Genomic DNA, 18,462 nt, shown 5'->3' with positions numbered 1-18,462 from the left:
GCTGAATGTTGTCGTGCATTCAGTTTGCATTGTTCATAATGTCGAATCTAGCGTACATTTAAACCTGGGATCAGGGATGGCATGTTCCTCAGTGTAAGTGCAAGTGTGCACGGTTTTAATATGAAAATGAGCTGCACTGTGCACATTTTCAGTACGGAATGCCATCCTTGCCTGGGATTAGTTTGTCTTATGAAATTTAGATTTGAGGTCTGATTTCCAAAATCATTTCTATTGAAAAAAAAAGTTTAATTGTCGAGGAACAAGATTCATAAGATATCTTTTTGAAAGAGCCTTGAATGAGATTTGTCATAAGACCGGTCTAACCAGTAGCACGCTGTTGTATTTTGTACGTTGAAAAAAAAAAAGCCGACCGCACGAGTTACGGATGGTCAAGACATTTTTGCCTCAGTGCATGCACACAATCATCCCGAGAATTTTATTTGCCAAACTGAAAAAAATAATCTCAAAAATAGTTACTTACAATTGGTCAACAGCAGCATAGCCTCACATCACCCATCATGGGACATCCAAGAAAGGTTCCGGATTCCTCTACGTTGTCGTCGCGTCACTTTATTCCATGGCATCCGACATCTTGTGGGTTATCAGCGCGCGAGCAAGTATTGAAATCAATTACGGGTTGCAGGATTACATGAAACCGGAGCAGTGTTTGACGACGGCGGACGGTTCGCTCGCTCGGCGCTGCTGCTATTTTTATTTTCGCCCTCCCTGATGGGTGTAATTCCGTCGTCAGGAGTGCTTCTTTGATGGTTACGGCAGTAGTTTTCCACGGTCCTCTCTTAGAACTGGAACTGCTGGATCAATTAGGTACGGGCTGCAGGATTACACGAAACCGTAGTGGTTGATGACGGCGGACGGTTGGCTCGCCCGGCGCTGCTGCTATTTTTATCCTCGGCCTCTCTGGCGAGTGGAATTCCATCGTCAGGAGTGCTGAATTCCTTGGCGGTTGATCTTAAAAGCGATTCAGCTACAATTGTACTGGATTTCTTATTAAAATTTGAACAATTTCACAATTTTTTCACTTTTTCTTGGTAGGATAAGAAAAACCGTTGACAAATAAACTTACGTCTAAATACGCAGCCAGAAATCACCGTGCCAGCTTTGCTGACACGAATACCAACACGAGCCGTCAAATGACAACTTGAAAATTCATTTTCGGAGAGTTTCGCGGCGGAGCAACTACGGCGGCCCCCGACCGCTGGCTGACTGTGTGTGGCTTTCTAGGTAAACCTGCAGATTGTGACTCTAGTCGGTATGTAATTCCAACCGTGGCCATGAAAATATCGATTATCGATGCCAGACAAAACATATTATTATCGTTTTGCAGATTCCTGCTGAGCTTGTTCTTCGTCCGTCGTTGCCCACCGCCCGGAAAGCGGCAGCAGTAGCTGGTAGCTAATCGTACCCACACCCGGCACGCAAAACATCCGACGATTGCGGCGGTGACAGTAGTGCAGTGGTGCATAGGTGTGCGTGCGCAAAGAGAATCGAACTGAACCGGTCTGGCTCGGCCCGCGCGAGCATAGTAGCTGCCAGTAGCTTCCACGACAAACGTAAACATTACGTCCTCAAACCGGAAGCTATCGGACCTGGTGATGGCGAAGCGTGCCGCCGGATTTCTCATATTCCGTCGACTGCGGGAACGGATCGAGTACCTGATGCTGCAGGCGTCCTACGGGCAGCACCATTGGTCCCCACCGAAGGGACACGTCGACCCCGGCGAGGACGACTTCAAGACGGCCCTCCGCGAGACTACCGAGGAGTCCGGGTATGTTGAAGAAATGGTTACATTGGCGAATTTTTGGAAGAGGCCGCTCATAAAACCACGGACAGGGGATGATATTGATCCGCTTGATCGATCCATCTTGCATGCTGCGCACCACGTCGTCTTGTACCGGTCGAATTGCCCTCGAGAACCATATTTACCGGGTTGTTATCCGACATCCTGGTGACGTGTCCCGCCCACCGTAGCCTCCCGATTTTCGCGGGTAGGACGGTGGTTGGTTCTCTCAACAGATGATGCAGCTCGTGATCCATTCGCCTGCTCCACGTTCCGTCTTCCATCTGCACTCTGCCGTAGATGGCACGTAACACATTCCGTTCGAAAACTCCAAGAGCGCGTTGGTCCTCTGCACGTAGGGTCCATGCTTCGTGCGCATAGAGGACTATCGGTCTATTCAACGTTTTGTAGATAGTTAACTTCGTGTGACGGCGAACTTTGTTCGATCGTTTGTTCGAAGTACACGAATTCTTCAACCGCCTCGATTTCATCACCGTTGATAGAAATCCGGGGTGGCGGGTGCAGTGACTCCCTGGAGCCCTTTGCTATCATGTACTTTGTCTTCGACACATTAGATAATGACTAATCCGATTCGGCTGGCTTAATTTTTTAGTCGGATATACGTTTTCGCCATCGTCTCAAATTTACGAGCTATAATATAATATCAATATCATCAGCGAAACCAAGCAGCTTCGTGAAGATCGTTCCACTCGTGTTTATTCCCACTCTACTTATTACACCCTCTAAAGCAATGTTGAACAGCAAGCACGAAAGACCATCACCTGGCCGTAACCCTCTGCGAGATTCGAAGGGACTTTAGAGTATCCCTGATACTCGAACTACGCACATCACTCGATCCATCGCCGGTTTGATCAATATTGCCATAGCTGATCTCGATCGATTGTTTCATACGCTGATTTGAAAACAACGATGAACAGGTGATTTGTGGGCACAACATATTCACGACATTTCTGCAACAAATGACGGATAGAGAACATCTGCCATGATTTCAGCCTGATATTGCCTCACGGATGCTCTTGCAACAGGTGATAGACGGCGGCACAAAATTTGAGAGAATACCCTGTAGGCAGTACTCAATAGTGTGATCGCGCGATAGTTCCCGCAATCTAACTTATCGCCCTTTTTGTAGATGGAACACACGATGCCTTCCATTCACTCCTCCGATAATATCTCCTCCTTCCTCCTCTCCTCTTCTTGGCGTAACGTCCTCACTGGGACAAAGCCTGCTTCTCAGCTTAGTGTTCTATGAGCACTTCCACAGTTATTAACTGAGAGCTTCCTCTGCCAATGACCATTTTGCATGTGTATATCGTGTGGCAGGCACGAAGATACTCTATGCCCAAGGAAGTCAAGGAAATTTCCTTTACGAAAAAATCCTGGACCGACCGGGAATCGAACCCGTCACCCTCAGCATGGTCATGCTGAATACCCGTGCGTTTACCGCCTGGCTATATGGGCCTCCTTCCAAATCTTGGTAATGATCCAGTGTATTGCCAACACAAGAACTTCTTCATCGTATTTTAGAAGCTCCGCTTGGTAGTTGATCTGATCCAGCGGATTCGTTGGTTTCCTTAACTTCCACCTCAATCTCTTGGAGGGCAGGGGTCGGGAGTCTTCCATCCTCTGAACGTACTCCTAGATCAGAGTCACCTCGCCCCTTTCGGTGCCTGCAATGTCGCCATTGAGGTGCTCATCCTAATGTTGTCGCCACCTCTCGACCACGTCACGCTCGTGTCGTGAGAAAATTCCTGTGATTGTTGGCTTGTGGCACGAAGTTTCTGCGCGAGCGGTTCAGCTTCTCGAAGAACTTCCATGTGTCCTTAGCGCGGTACAACTCTTTCATCGCTTCGCGATTTCGTTCTTCCTGCTGGCGCTTCTTCCTCCGGAAGACCGAGTTCTGCCTGCCTCATTCGCCCTCGTACGGTGTTGCACGGTAGCCATAGTTGCATCGGTTGAGTTCTCTGCTGAGGGGGTTCATCGCAAGGCAGAACCATAGCGGACTAAGGGGCTGTCCATTAATTACGTAAGGGTTTATGGGGGGAGGGGGAGTTTAAGAAATCTTACGCGCCATACAATTTTTTTTGGGTTTTCATACAAAAAATCTTACAAGGGGGGGGGGTCTCGGTGTCGAAAAATCGTAAAAATTCCCTTACGTAATAAATGGACAGCCCCTAAACGTATCGCCTTGAAATATCCCCCTCCTGATGCAGAGAGTTCTGAACCGCAACACAACTGTTCCGTCGGTGATTTGTAGAGACGTGCTTGAGTCGTACGCCTTCTTGCAGTCGATGTACGCCATGCTCAGGTTCTGCTTTTCGGTGGCTTGGCCCACAATGACTGCATCTATGAGGATCTGTTCTTTGCAGCCTTGCGTGTTTTTGCGACACCCTTTTTGTTCCTCGGTCATCACGTTGTTGGCATCGCAGTGGGCTTGTATCCTCCTCGCTATTACAATAGACGTTCGGTCGGTGCAAACGGTTTAACTGCAATGCTTTTTAACTGCAAGTTCGGTAAGTCCAACAAATTTGTAGTTATCGCACCGCCAAACGTCAAAATCGTGCGCCATGTTAGCCCTAATGAACAGTCGAATGAATTTTTCGTTCATTTTACGTCAATTGATGGCTTGGTGACACTGTCAGGCGTTGCAGTTATCGGATTTTCGTTCGCTAAGTGAAACGTAAACATGTTGCAGTTATCGAACGTCTACTGTACCTACAACAGCACTTTGTACAGACTTGAAAGGCACGATATTGGTCTGTACTTTGCTGGGTCAACTGTGTTTTGGTCCTTCGGAAGAAGATAAGTGATACCCCTGGTAATGAACTCTGGTAGCTGCGTGGGGTCTTCTAGCACCATGTTGAAGCATTCCGCCATCCACCCGTGAAGCGTCGTGACAACTCCATTGTCGCTCTTCTTCTGCCAACCACATCCCTACGTTGCTGTGTTGGACAGGGTTCTCCCATAGATTGGTCTTGAACTGTGTGACGTCGCCAATCTGCGGAAGGCCTTGTCCATAATCAGGCTTGTCGTTTCGGATGCAGTTGTAGAACTCCCTTTTGTTAATGTTAAACATTCGTTTTTTTTCCGCACTCCATAACGCCGCAGCAATCGTTTTGCAAGAGCACTCAACCGCTGTACATTGGTGTCGAGGATATCCGTAATGTTGACTTCTGTGAGGTCTCGGAGTTCTGTGGGCTTCGCAATTTCAGCAACATAACGAACTAGCCTCGTTGAACGATTCCCCTGCTTGTACTGTGTTAATCGACCAATTTTGGTCCACAATGTAGCGATCCGGTTTGCCAAACGTCGCATAACACGCGTTTTTGTGTGTGCTGGGGCGTGTGCGACCTTCACCGTCTCTTTGAGCGGCGCGTTCGTATACCCAGCATCTTGACAACAGCCTCCGCAGCTGAATACACCGTAAACTGCAGATCCTCGAGGTTCTGTACGGCCTCCAAGTACTTGCTGTGGCAGAATATCCTGGTTTAGGATGCTTCTGCACTTGTTAACCGATAGGAATTCCGCAGCTTTGGTATTTGGTGCCGGGACATGGGGTCTGTGGTACTTGGTTATCTTGCCGGAAAACGTTGATTGGACATTATGGTCAAACGGTACAGCAATGTCGATGAGGGTTACCCGCTTCATCCTTTTGTCGTAAACCACAATGTCGGGACGGTTGGCACGAATGAGGACGTCCGTAATGACCTCGCGATCCCAGTACAGCTTTATGAAACTATTTCCCAGAACCGGATTCTGATTATTATTATTATTATTATTATTATTACAGTAGACGTTCGATAACTGCAACATGTTTACGTTTCACTTAACGAACGAAAATTCGATAACTGCAACGCCTGACAGTGTCAACAAGCCGTCAATTGACGTAAAATGAACGAAAAATTCATTCGATTGTTCATTAGGGCTAACATGGCGCACCATTTTGACGTTTGGCGGTGCGATAACTGCAAATTTGTTGCACTTACCGGACTTGCAGTTAGAAAGCATTGCAGTTAAACCGTTTGCACCGACCGAACGTCTACTGTATTATTATTATTATTATTATTATTATTATTATTATAGAGTTTTGGCACTTCTCAGCAAAAATTGCTGGAAACTTTCACCTACCCCGGGCAATCGGATTGCCAAAGGGGATTAGGCTCTGTGGATTTCATTAGCCGGTGTTATGCTTATCCTAATGAGTCTGCTTCAGATTTCAGTTGTGATGATTCAGGAACCGCCTAACTGTACTACAGGTTCCAAGAATCACCGCTTTCAGGGTGCTGTTCAGGTCCTTCTTCAATTACAGCTCGTGTAGGGACCTTAGGAGAGATTTAGGGACAACTCTGGTTGCCGAGAAGACAACCGGAACTATACGGAGGTCCTCCAGGTGCCACATCTGCTTCAACTTCTCCGCTAGCTCGTGGTACTTGGTTATCTTGCTGGAAAACGTTGATTGGACATTATGGTTTAACGGTACAGCGATGTCGATGAGGGTTACCCGCTTCATCCTTTTGTCGTAAACCACAATGTCGGGACGGTTGGCACGAATGAGGACGTCCGTAATGATCTCGCGATCCCAGTACAGCTTTATGAAACTATTTTCCGGAACCGGATTCTTATTATTATTATTATTTATTAACGACACTTCAAATACCATCTGCGGATGAATCAGACGATAATTTAAGCTATTTTTTCCATTCTACTAAATTCCATTCTCGGTTCTCTTCCACAGCTACCTAGAAACTGATCTCCGAATTTTCAAAAACCAAACTCGCACCCTCGAATACAAAGTGAAAGGCCACGACAAAGCCGTCGTCTACTGGCTGGCCGAGCTGGTTGATCCGGCCAAGGAGGTCAAACTCTCCGATGAACATCAGGATCTCAAGTGGCTCGAGCGGGACAACGCGATAGAAATCGCCGGCTACGGGGACTTTGCCGACATGGTTCGACACTTTGACGACAAAATCAAGCAAAACTACGACCAACTGTGAGTAAGTTGAGTTTCATCTCAACCCAATTAAAATAATCCTCTTAATAATAATATTGATGATAGCCTAGCAGAGACGAAGAAGAACGCTAATATTTAAAAAGAAACGAGTTTTCCTTTCCACTTTTGTCCCATTACACACGCCTACAAACATATATATCTATAAATATTGCTTTTTTTTGCACCGTATTCGACCCCCTGCAGAAATTTTTTGTCACACCACAATTTGTTCCCACCAGTTTCTGCATACATTGGTTCGTTTCGCTGCTAGAAATTTTAAGCATCGGTCACACTTTTTGGGTGGTGCATGGAATAATCGGTTTGTTTACTTGCTACTTTCTTTGGTGTTTGACGTGTGAAAAAATATTTTAGACGATTGAACATTTGCACGGTAATCTATAAAGCAAAGCAAGATGCAATATTTAAAATACATTTAAAGGTATATTTAAATATAGGAGCGCAAGCAGCACACCATGCGTCGCGGCAAGAGAACGTGTATCAATTTACAAGTTTTTATCCAATTAGCTTTTAAAAAGCCAGTCAGTGGCAGCAATGTTTTAAGGATATCAGAGATGGAACGGTCGACCTGGATGGGAAAGGGAGAGCTGTTGGAATCAGGATCAGGGAAGGTACGCTACATGATTTGACCTATAACCCGCCACGTATAGGGGGATTGTGACAAATTTTGCTTGCGAAAATATTGATTAAAATTAATACGCTACATATGTGACAAAACGAAAATCTAAGGCTCAGTGAACGAAATAAACGAATGAATTTCAATGCTCCACGGTTCTTTCTTTTTAGTTCGGTCTAGTTTGAAGAAATAGCTGGAAGATTGTTGTGTCTATCTGGAAGCGTTTGGTACGGGAGGTCCACGCTTCCATCTTTCCCCTCGATTTCAAGGTGTAGAATGTTTTCAAATATTGAAAAAATGTTGAAATCTTCTCTGCGGTACATGCTGCGCAGTTGGCCTGGCCGTTAGACAAGAAAAATGATAGACTTGAAAAGTCTTCATTTTCCAGGATGCATTCAAGTAATGGCTGCGTTAGTGTGAGATTAGATTAGTTTAGATAGCTGAAAGATTGTTGTGTCGCATTGCTCGCAAGCTCGTAAGAAATCGAAACTAGCCATAGAAGCACGAAATTTCGGACGTTCTTTCACTTGCTACCATCATTGAAACTTATCGATCTTGCATCTAATTTTATATTACACAGAAGCACATATATCCCTTACCTTTTTAACGCGAAGAATTTCTCCTCGTTTTCTTGCGATATTTCTGCTTCCTTTCCTGTCGATCTTCGTCCACGCCATCGTCCATCTCGTACAGTTCTTCGTCCGCATCCAGCTCCTCGCTACCTTCGCCCAACCGATTTAGCTCTTTCCGGAAAAGCTCCACAAATGCCTCATATTCCTCCAGCGTCACATAGGCCACCTTCACCGCAAATCGCTTATCCGTGGTGTCCGTTATCTGGTGGAGCTTTGGATTGTTGCTCGGATCACCGGGTTCCGCTTTCAAACTTCTCGGCTTGAACAATCCCAGCCGTTCCAAGAACACATGTCTACACCGAATCAGCTCCAAATCGGCCACAAAGGCACACGACTTGACCACTTCCAGCACTTCGATCCGCATCGTCTGCAGCAGGTAGTCTATCTTGGGCCGAATTTCCCTCTCCTTGTCCATGACCAAGTTCGGGCAGTTCAGAAACAACCGCCAGACGTTCTTGCGCGTTTCGAAATACGAATGCAGAAAAGCCACCCTCTGAGCCAGCTGATTATGGTCGCTCAAATCCAGCAACTGGGGGTGGGCGGCCAGTAGGACCTGCATCTGCCGGTCCCCGAACTGACAGGATCGCCAACAGTTCATGCTAGCGATTAACCGGCCCGGGGGCCTCGTCAGTACTTCCGGATGTCCCGTTACGATGGAGAGGAAGTTCGCTGCATCGATGCCTTCCTGAGCCATCAGATTGTGCGTTCGGTTCCACAGCTCGGGTGCATACTTGGTCAGCTGGGGGGCGCTTTGAAACAGCTTGGTGAGCGTGTCCTTTTCCAGACCATCGATGGATGCAGACAGGGCATCGGCCTGTGGGATTAGAACAAAACGAATGCTTGAAAGGTGTTCACATGAGTATTTATTGCAGATCTTACCAATTGTGATGCCGGGGCGGTGCAGTAGCTCCGTGTGGCGATTCTTCGGAATAAGCTAAGCATTTTTGTATGTAGTTTTTAAGAACAAACTGCTGATACAAGCAACATTATACAACGACGGAGCCGCACCGGTTTGTTGTTGAGTATGGGATGAACATAAACAAAATATGCACTTTTTGTTCATCGATTCATTTGGATTCATCAGCACGTGAGCGCAAGCAGTGTTGCCGACTGTAGCTCAAATAAAATTCCATCACAGTAAAACAGCTCTGCACTAAAATGTGTAAGCCCTACTCATAAGTGCATAATTTCCAGACCACACAAAAATGTGTTGCAGTTACACATTTTCAAAAACAGCTCGTATACTCGTCTAGATGCGAAATGTCGATATTTTTTTTGTTTTCCAAGGTCACTAGTAAACCTAGCTAGATTGCTGTACAAAAATTTTTGCGAATTTAACGATTTTGCGGACACAGGAGCTGATTTTGTGAATGTGCAAGGGTTACACATTTTTGGTGTAGTCTGGAAATTATGCACTTTTGTGCTGAGCGGCGTTAGCGTGATGACGCCAGCTGCTTTTTTATAGGATGAGAAAATCTTCTGATCATATATACCCATACCCAAGGGTGGGTCCTCGGGTTATGTGGGGGTCGACTCACTAAACCCTCATTCTCTGTCTTTTTTATTCACGCGGTACACCCGTTAGGGCCTGTCCATAAACAACGTAGATGCTGAGGGGGCGACGGGGGGCTGTGGCCAAAGTCTACGATCCTTACCAATTTCAAAAATTTTGTATGGACGAAAATCTACGAGGGGGGTGGGGTCTGAGATTGCTAAAATTGAGTCTACGTAGTTTATGGACAGCGCCTTAGGGATGACTTCGTGAAGCGACGACCGTACATGAGTACTCTGTATTGGTTAGCGTTCCACCAGCTACCGTCTTTAGTTGTCCTCTTTCCCCTTGAAGCCTGGGTCCTGGCTAGTACTTTGGACTACCCGGTGGAAATAAGTTCTCCATTAGTGCTATGGGTATCATGCCCGCTAGCACACATACCGCGTTCTTTGAGACCGTGCGGTATGCGCTGACCATCGTAAGGCATATCAGCCGGTGGGCCTGTGGGTACTCTCGGTCTCGACTCGAGTCGCTTCACGTTTCGGTTGACCATTAGCGCACTCGACCATGCAGTGGCGCCACAGACAAACAGACATACTACTTAGAAGAAAATTGCTTCAAAAACATCGTTTGGCATCTCACTAGCACCCTCTATAATGCTCAATCCGAAGCATTCATTTGCAGGTGTTGTTTCCCTCGGCTCGATGTAACAATTTTGCAGGTGACGACTCCCCCGTGACGACATCCATTCATAAAACATGAATGAAGGTTCATCTTGGAGTCATTTTATGTAAACATTGATCGGCGTCGCGTTCATTTCTCTCCAAGATTGAGAGGTGATGTAGGCACAGCAGCGCCACCATGACACATGCGAGCACAGTCCGAACCACATTATATTTTCAAAATGACCGTTAAATCGTGCGATGATTGCGATTTGAGTAGTATGTCTGTTTGTCTGTGGTGGCGCCATACCGTAGTATGGAATCTGTTTCCAGGCCTCAAAACTGTTTGGGGTTAGTTCTTTCGGCCAATTTCCACCGCGAAATGAAACACGTTTGTTTCCGTCAAAATAATTCACAAGACTGATTTATTAGTTTTGTTTACCTGCCTTCTACCCTGCGTCTCCATGGCAACCCCGTTATTCTCTCTTTCAACTTCTACCTTTCTCGCATTTTTCAGTACCTCTTCTATTCTCTACAGTGATGACGCGCCCTTCGTTTAGGTCATGACTTGGCTACTGTGTAGGCATCACCCCAAGGGCACAGACAAACAGACATACTACTCAAATCGCAATCATCGCACGATTTAACGGTCATTTTGAAAATATAATGTGGTTCGGACTGTGCTCGCATGTGTCATGGTGGCGCTGCTGTGCCTACATCACCTCTCAATCTTGGAGAGAAATGAACGCGACGCCGATCAATGTTTACATAAAATGACTCCAAGATGAACCTTCATTCATGTTTTATGAATGGATGTCGTCACGGGGGAGTCGTCACCTGCAAAATTGTTACATCGAGCCGAGGGAAACAACACCTGCAAATGAATGCTTCGGATTGAGCATTATAGAGGGTGCTAGTGAGATGCCAAACGATGTTTTTGAAGCAATTTTCTTCTAAGTAGTATGTCTGTTTGTCTGTGCCAAGGGGTCATGTTGACTGTCTGGCCGAGATTTTCGAAGCACGCCCGCTTACGTGCCTTAATCTCTTTGTTCAGTACCAGTTTTGCCGCCCTGTAGGCCTCACTTCGCTCCATTCTACACTCATCGGTGCGAGCTCTTAGACAGGCGCGAAGTTCTGCAATTTATGGACACCACCTGTAGAGGTTCGACTGGGAAGTTGACTTATTTCTCGTAAGTTCGGAGTAATGTTTGATCAGCTGTTACAGGGTGTCGACTCATAAGACAAAATAAAATTCCCTGAGTTTTCCAGGTTTTTCCAGAGGGAAATTTTAAATATTATTGAATCAAAAATTAGCCTAATTTTTATAAAATTTCTGTACTTCAAAAAAAAAAATACAATAATATCCTCAAAACTTAAAATAAAAATTTAAAGAAAAATTTGCAAGATTTATTATTCAAGAGATTCCACTAAATCGCTGCATTCTTTAAAGAACTGTTTAACAAAAATCTTTCGAAAATAATGGAAAAATCGGTCGAGGATTAGGTATTTCTAAACTTTTCCCAAGGTTCTTTTGGGTTAATTGCCAGAAAAAAAAATGCTCTGATATTTCCACCTACAATGACATCCAAATACTCTAAAAAATCAGGAAAAAAAACATTCGGGAGTTCAATCAGTAATTCCAGACTTTACTGCCAATTATCGCATAAATGTCCCATATGAATAGGAAATCCAGCAAATATGGGACTGCTATGGGGTCATAGGGTCATATATGACAGTTAAATTCCATACACAGTTTTGAATTTGAACTTGGATGTTTGTACTGTGCAGGTGGTGTAGTAATGTTGAGATTTTGAAATTCTACCCATGATTCTTCCTTCAAATCCGTCCACAATTCCTCCTTCAAATTCATTTCCAGTTTCTCGCAGAGTTTTCTCTTGAAATTATCAAAGGTTTTCTTTCTTGGCTTTCACCAGTTTTCCCAAGTACATCCAGAGGTTTTTACGCGTTTCTGATATTCTGTTAACTATTTACGTATTATTTTGCTAGAGTACATACCCCCCGGATTTTCTTTCAGAGTTTCTCGCTGGATTCCTCCTGTAGATCTTTCCAAATGTTTTCCTAAGTTCTTCCAGGAATTTCTCTTAGTGGTTCCGGGACCGTTTTCCAAGAGTTTCTCTAGGGATTTTTGCAAAAGTTCTTCCAGGGATATTTTTCCCAAGGCAGTTTTCAGATATTCCTCGTGGATTTCCTTGCGGGATTTCACACGTAGTTTCTCTCGGGATTAATTTTAAAGGTTTTCAGAGATCCTCCCTAAATTTCCTTAATATTTCCTCCTGGGATTGGTCCCAGAACTTTTTCCCGAGACATCCCATTTTCTCTCAGGATTTCTTCCTTAGTTCCTCTCGATAAGTCATTGCTAAGATTTTCGCAAAATTTGGCAGAGATTCCTTCAGATACTTCTCAAGGAAGAATTTCTTACAAGAAATCACGTAAGTTATCCCAGAAGATATTCCGAGAAAAACTCTTGGAAAAAATCCAGCAAGAACTCCGGGAGTAATTTTTGAAGAAATTCAAAAGAGGAGCATCCAGAATCTCGGGATAATTTCAGGTAGAGGTTCCAGGAAGAGCTCTGGAAATATGAAAATCTGTAAAAAAAAATAATCTCAGGTCACTGCAAGAAATAAGATAATCAACTACAAGGAAAAGCCTTGGAAAATATCCGAAAAAAAATCACGGAACGAACTTCATAAGAAACACCAGCATAAGGTCCTGCAGAAATCCCAGAAGACTCTCTAAAACATCTAAGGAGAAAGTCCAGGATAAATTTAGAAAAACTCTGAGACATCCCAGAATCAACACCGGGAGGAATCTTTCTCTCAGAAGCTCCGAGAAATCTCAAAAGAAATCCCGCGACAACATTTGGGATATATACCAGCTAAAACTTGTTATTCGAAAAAGCTCTGCCCTCACTAGGGATCGGGAATTGCTCAAAATACGATAATGTGCGCAGCCCAAATTTAGTGTGACATTGTCATTTATTGCTCATTATTGGAGAGCCTAACTGTCCCTACTCATCTCTCTTATTCTAGATCAATTTTTTACTTAATCTAAAGAGTATCGCTCACCGACCGTGGGATTGAGCTTCGACCACGGATCCACATGCCTGGCTGCTCGCCCTAGTGTTGCGTTAGACCACCGTTCCCATGGTCTCTTGCAAACGCAAATTCGTTGGCCAATCGACCTCAGCCTCGCCGACAACTGATCCGTCTGCCTGCCGTGCTGCGGATCCCCACGAGGCTCTTCTGGTGCTCACTCTTGCCGGTTGGTTCCACCAGCACGTGAGCCGAAACTCGATGCTCGATCGACGTCCACGGGTCAATTCTCGTGCCCAACTGTCGGTTGCTCCGCCGCAAATTGTGGGATGTGCAACAAAGCCCTGTAGTGATCTAAGGATTAGCAATCGACTTAAGGTCCATATTTAGAACTTCTTACCCTGTGACGGGGCTCGTTGGCTTGGCGAAGGAAAGGCTTCTACAGCTGATGGTCCTTTTCGGGCTTGGCGATTCTGTTTCCTGTATGGGAATAGTACCGTTAGCCACCCACACAACGTTTGAGTGCATATGCAACTTACTCTATCGGGAGATGCGTACGAAACAGTCGAAACGATTGCTGCCCCAGTATGGAGAAACGAATCCTGGCTGTTGGTGTGCCTAAAGCGTGACAGGACGTTAGTTGGTTTTGCAGACAAGGCAAACTTGCTTCACTTACGGTTCGAGCGGCCTGGCACAGTCGGTCGTAGTATCCTGACCGTCCACGTGTCACCCCTTTGTGCTCGGGTGTGCTCCCGCAGAATTCGTGCGTGCCGGCTTGATGTTATTATTTGCTGTGGAAGATGCAACTGATAATCAGCATCGTTTTCGGTTAATCGCACGGAGTAATTGCACTTACGAACTTCGGAACCGACGGATTGTGCACTTCTCGCTTTGTGCTGTTCTGCGTGCACTTGTACGAAAAGCTGCTCCGACCGTTCACTTCGGCAACTGGCACACAATGAACGTTGTGGCCTTTTGTGAGCAGCTAGGCGGAAGTTAGCCTGACATGGCAGCGCTGGACAGTGACAGTTTGTGTTGTCGGCATAGTAGGCGCTCGGGACGAGGGGTATTTTGGCTTTTAAGGTGATAACATACTGCTCGCTTCGCTTAAACTAATTTACATTGGTTTTTAGTATCCGCGTACAGCCTTACTATAACAAAATTACATAAATCTAGACGTAATCGTAACAAACTTCTGTAGAAATCCAAGGAGAAGAAAGCTATAGGAAATGTCTGAAATCACAGGAGAGACTTCGGAAGAAATCCCGGAAGGAGTTCCCGCAGAAAATTAGTGAAAAACTCATTAAACCATTGGAGGACCTTTAGTATAAATCCCAGGAATAACTCCTTCAAGAGGAATTCCGAGAGAAACTCTTAACAGAAATTCCGCAACAATATCTGCGGTATATCCTGAGAGTGTTGGCAAGTGTCGTGGCCTGAAGAAGATCCCAACATCTGGATCGAAACGTTGGCGATGAGATAAGAAAATCAACGCTTTTCTTTGACTGAAAGCCGAAATCCCACGAAAAATATGGACAGTACCACCAGTATACCGGTTTGCGTCCATTTCTGAGTAGGGAACGCCTTGACATTGCGGCGTCGGTCGTATGCACGGCTTAGGGTTCCGATTAGATCATCGCTGGCGAGATCGCTGGGTAGTTCTCCATAAGCAATCGCTTCACAAATGCCAGCTTATCGAAGCGCGAGGTCAGCCATCCCCGATGGCGGTTGATGGCCTTCAACTGTGGCCGTCTTCCTCCGTGTTCCACCCTTTATCGAATCGGCAGTCCAAGCTAGGATTTAGACCATCAAGCTAGGATTTAGGTTACATCAATGATGGACTCTACATCCACGTTCAGTCTAGCCATAGCTTCGTGTAGTACCAAAGCCTCTCGCGTTAGTCGAGCGGTTACCCCACTCAATCGCCCAAGCGTTGAAGTCTCCACCGATGACCGAGGAACTCAATCCAATAAGTGCGCTTGATAGCGAATCCTGCATAGACGAGAACTGGTCTATCGGCCATCTAGGAGGGGCATAACAACTGCAGTAGTACACCCCGTTGATCTTCGCTATTGCGAAGCCCTCGTGCGACGTGGACATTATTTCCTGGACCAGATGTACAGATCGCCGCTAGCTTGTCCTTAGGGACTGTCCATAAACCTCGTAGACCTTCTTAGGGGAGGGAGAGTCTAGCTAAAGTCTACACTCAATACAAATTTTCAAATTTTTGTAATAAAAAAAATCTACAAGGGCGGGGGGGGGGGGGTGGGTTTGGGGGGCTGTGTGGTTCTGAGATGACCAAATTCTGGTCTACGTGGCTACCCAGTTCCCGTTATCGGGAGATATGCGGTATGGGTCCCTTACTTGATTCCGAGACTGACTGCCACAGCAACTGTTGTGCGGCTTGGGTTTCACAATGGTTCAGGTTTAGCTGTGTAACCTGCATTATCGTCGGTTGGTTCGACCTCCTCACATGCCTGGACATTTAGGTCCGCCCGTCTTGTGACCCTTGCTCGCCGTGCAAATCAGGCATGTTATTGCCGAGTTGCACTCCCTGGCGATATAGTCCTCCAGCCGCGTCCTTATGTCCTTGTTCAAAGCACTTGAAGCTCGCCACTGGCAATTCGTTCATGCCAGCGAGGCCCTGTTGCATGCGAATCGATGCACTTGGTGCATCTACAGTAGACGTTCGGTCGGTGCAAACGGTTTAACTGCAATGCTTTTTAACTGCAAGTCCGGTAAGTGCAACAATTTTGCAGTTATCGCACCGCCATCCGTCAAAATGGTGCGCCATGTTGGCCCAAATGAACAGTCGGATGAAATTCACGTTCATTTAACGTCAGTTGATGGTTTGTTGACACTGTCAGGCGTTGCAGTTATCGGATTTTCGTTCGTGAAACGTAAACATGTTGCAGTTATCGAACTTCTACTGTACTTCGCACTGCTGTTTAAGTGCGGCTGCGAGCTCTTCTGCGTCGGTGATCTCGTCCAAATTTTTACACTGCAATATTTCTTGAGCAAGCGCTTTGTAGGAGGTGCTTTTCTTGGTATTACAGTAGACGTTCGATAACTGCAACATGTTTACGTTTCACTTAGCGAACGAAAATTCGATAACTGCAACGCCTGACAGTGTCAACAATTGACGGCTTGTTGACGTAAAATGAACAAAAAATTCATTCGACTGTTCATTAGGGCTAACATGGCACACCATTTTGACGTTTGGCGGTGCGATAACTGCAAATTTGTTGCACTTACCGGACTTGCAGTTAAAAAGCATTGCAGTTAAACCGTTTGCACCGACCGAACGTCTACTGTATATTATATTCATAATCTTTCATTTTCGGTTTCAGTAACGTTTTTTTGGGTTTCGAAGACAGTGGGTTGTTGGCCTAAGGTCCCCTATCCACCGTGGTGGGGATGCCACGTTAGGTATAGCTTCCGGTGGAGGAGCATTTTATAGTCAGTCGCTGGATGCCAGAACAGACACAGTTTGAGCCGCACCTCCTTGGTGAACAGACGCTCGAGACGTACCTCCTTAATCTAGCTGCAGTCAGAAGGACAACAGTGCCCAGGCTGCACTACCAGCTATGGACTTATCCACCGATGAACCAAATTCATCGCGGTCCGAGAATTTTGACACTAGAGCGGGGTCTGTTCCAATCAGAATCGTCCAATTCTGATTGGAACGGCCCCGCTCTAGTGTCAAAATTCTCGGACCGCGATGAATTCGGTTCATCGGTGGATAAGTCCATGGACTTATCCACCGATGAACCGAATTCATCGCGGTCCGAGAATTTTGACACTAGAGCGGGGCCGTTCCAATCAGAATTGGACGATTCTGATTGGAACAGACCCCGCTCTAGTGTCAAAATTCTCGGACCGCGATGAATTTGATTCATCGGTGGATAAGTCCATGCACACAACTCTTAGCTGGCGGTCTTTGTCATCGCTTGACCCGTGGAAGCATGAGGTAGGAACTTGTGAGGATAAGAGCTATGTTGGACGCTCTCCTTTTCGACTCACCGTTTTGCAGCCCAGCTTTTCTTGACCGCCTTCTTCTTCAGCACTAGCATCACTTCACCGGTCCTGGTGCACCCAGTCAGCGGTGAGAGACGATTTTCGCCATTCCCTTGGTCCGGTTGGCCACCATTCCTCTTAGAGTTGGCCTCTTGGGGCTTGGTTTCCCTGCCACTTGCGCGTTTCGCAAGCCTAGTTCCTCGCGCTGGCCGTCCCTTTCTTTCTCTCTGGCTTTTCGCCCGCCTCTGCCGGACGCTTCTTGGGTTTCCATAGGGTGGTTTGACCTCTCCGCTACGGCTTCGGCGAGCTGCATGGTTTCGTGCTGCATCGTCGCGTTGCCAACAAAGAGAAAGCTGTCCGTTTGAGTGGACTGCTCCTCCCTGCTCGCATCAGCCGCGCTCCGCTCAACGATCAGGATATCATACTCTTTCTTGACCAGAGCCATCGATTTACGGAGCTTTAGCAGGCCCTATTTCAGGTCCTTACTGATAGTAGTTCGTCCGCTCGTGCAACCGATCTAGCTGTTTGGCAACTACAAACATTTTTGGTAGATCGCTCCTGCTGCGGTTTAGCGCCCACGTGAGGTCCGCGCCAGTCATGTGCGCTTCCTCGATCTCAGTTGTGGATCCACATCCCTTTGAGATGAACAGCGTGAGTGGTGTATTTTCTATTTCTCTTTGTTACCTACAGTGAGGATACGGACATCACTGGATAGATGTACATCTCTCTCTCTCTTCTTGGCGTAACGTCCTCACTGGGACAAAGCCTGCTTCTCAGCTTAGTGTTCTATGAGCACTTCCACAGTTATTAACTGAGAGCTTCCTCTGCCAATGACCATTTTGCATGTGTATATCGTGTGGCAGGCACGAAGATACTCTATGCCCAAGGAAGTCAAGGAAATTTCCTTTACGAAAAGATCCTGGACCGACCGGGAATCGAACCCGTCACCCTCAGCATGGTCATGCTGAATACCCGTGCGTTTACCGCCTCGGCTATATGGGCCCATAGATGTACATAAATTGGTGAACTTGTTCCATGCTATATTTGCTTCATGTTTGCACTTTTGTTTCTAAGATATTTTTTCATGCTTTATATCAGGAACCCATGGTACTGGGTGCTTTTCCTCCAAGGAATTTCGGATGAATAATCTGTGATTTACCGTTCCG

The 18,462-nt window shown here is 46.1% G+C and overlaps 3 protein-coding genes across 3 annotated transcripts; 1 reads left to right on the top strand and 2 right to left on the bottom strand.

The window, feature by feature from the left end:
* Positions 1-1,169: 1,169 nt before the first annotated feature.
* On the top strand, positions 1,170-7,593 carry LOC109621853 (bis(5'-nucleosyl)-tetraphosphatase [asymmetrical]). The gene is made up of 3 exons (XM_062855931.1): positions 1,170-1,270; positions 1,346-1,786; positions 6,552-7,593. Exons 2-3 carry the CDS (start codon positions 1,614-1,616, stop codon positions 6,808-6,810), a joined length of 432 nt encoding a protein of 143 aa, XP_062711915.1. The 5' UTR covers positions 1,170-1,270; positions 1,346-1,613; the 3' UTR covers positions 6,811-7,593.
* Positions 7,594-7,993: 400 nt separating this feature from the next.
* On the bottom strand, positions 7,994-9,110 carry LOC109421296 (uncharacterized). The gene is made up of 2 exons (XM_019695795.4): positions 8,952-9,110; positions 7,994-8,886 (listed from the first exon to the last, which is right to left on the bottom strand). Exons 1-2 carry the CDS (start codon positions 9,012-9,014, stop codon positions 8,044-8,046), a joined length of 906 nt encoding a protein of 301 aa, XP_019551340.2. The 5' UTR covers positions 9,015-9,110; the 3' UTR covers positions 7,994-8,043.
* A 1,719-nt stretch (positions 9,111-10,829) lies between these two features.
* LOC109408820 (uncharacterized) lies at positions 10,830-14,871 on the bottom strand. Its single transcript, XM_062858206.1, has 5 exons — positions 14,833-14,871; positions 13,956-14,391; positions 13,819-13,897; positions 13,680-13,759; positions 10,830-13,623 (listed from the first exon to the last, which is right to left on the bottom strand). The coding sequence occupies exons 1-5, from the start codon at positions 14,869-14,871 to the stop codon at positions 13,430-13,432; spliced, it is 828 nt and encodes a 275-aa protein (XP_062714190.1). The 3' UTR covers positions 10,830-13,429.
* Positions 14,872-18,462: the final 3,591 nt, after the last annotated feature.

This window comes from Aedes albopictus, chromosome 3 (assembly GCF_035046485.1).
Source record: "Aedes albopictus strain Foshan chromosome 3, AalbF5, whole genome shotgun sequence".
In the NCBI taxonomy this organism is placed as follows: Eukaryota; Metazoa; Arthropoda; class Insecta; order Diptera; family Culicidae; genus Aedes; species Aedes albopictus.
The sequence above is the reverse complement of the archived record's forward strand: the minus strand, read 5'-3'. Positions and strand labels throughout refer to the sequence as shown.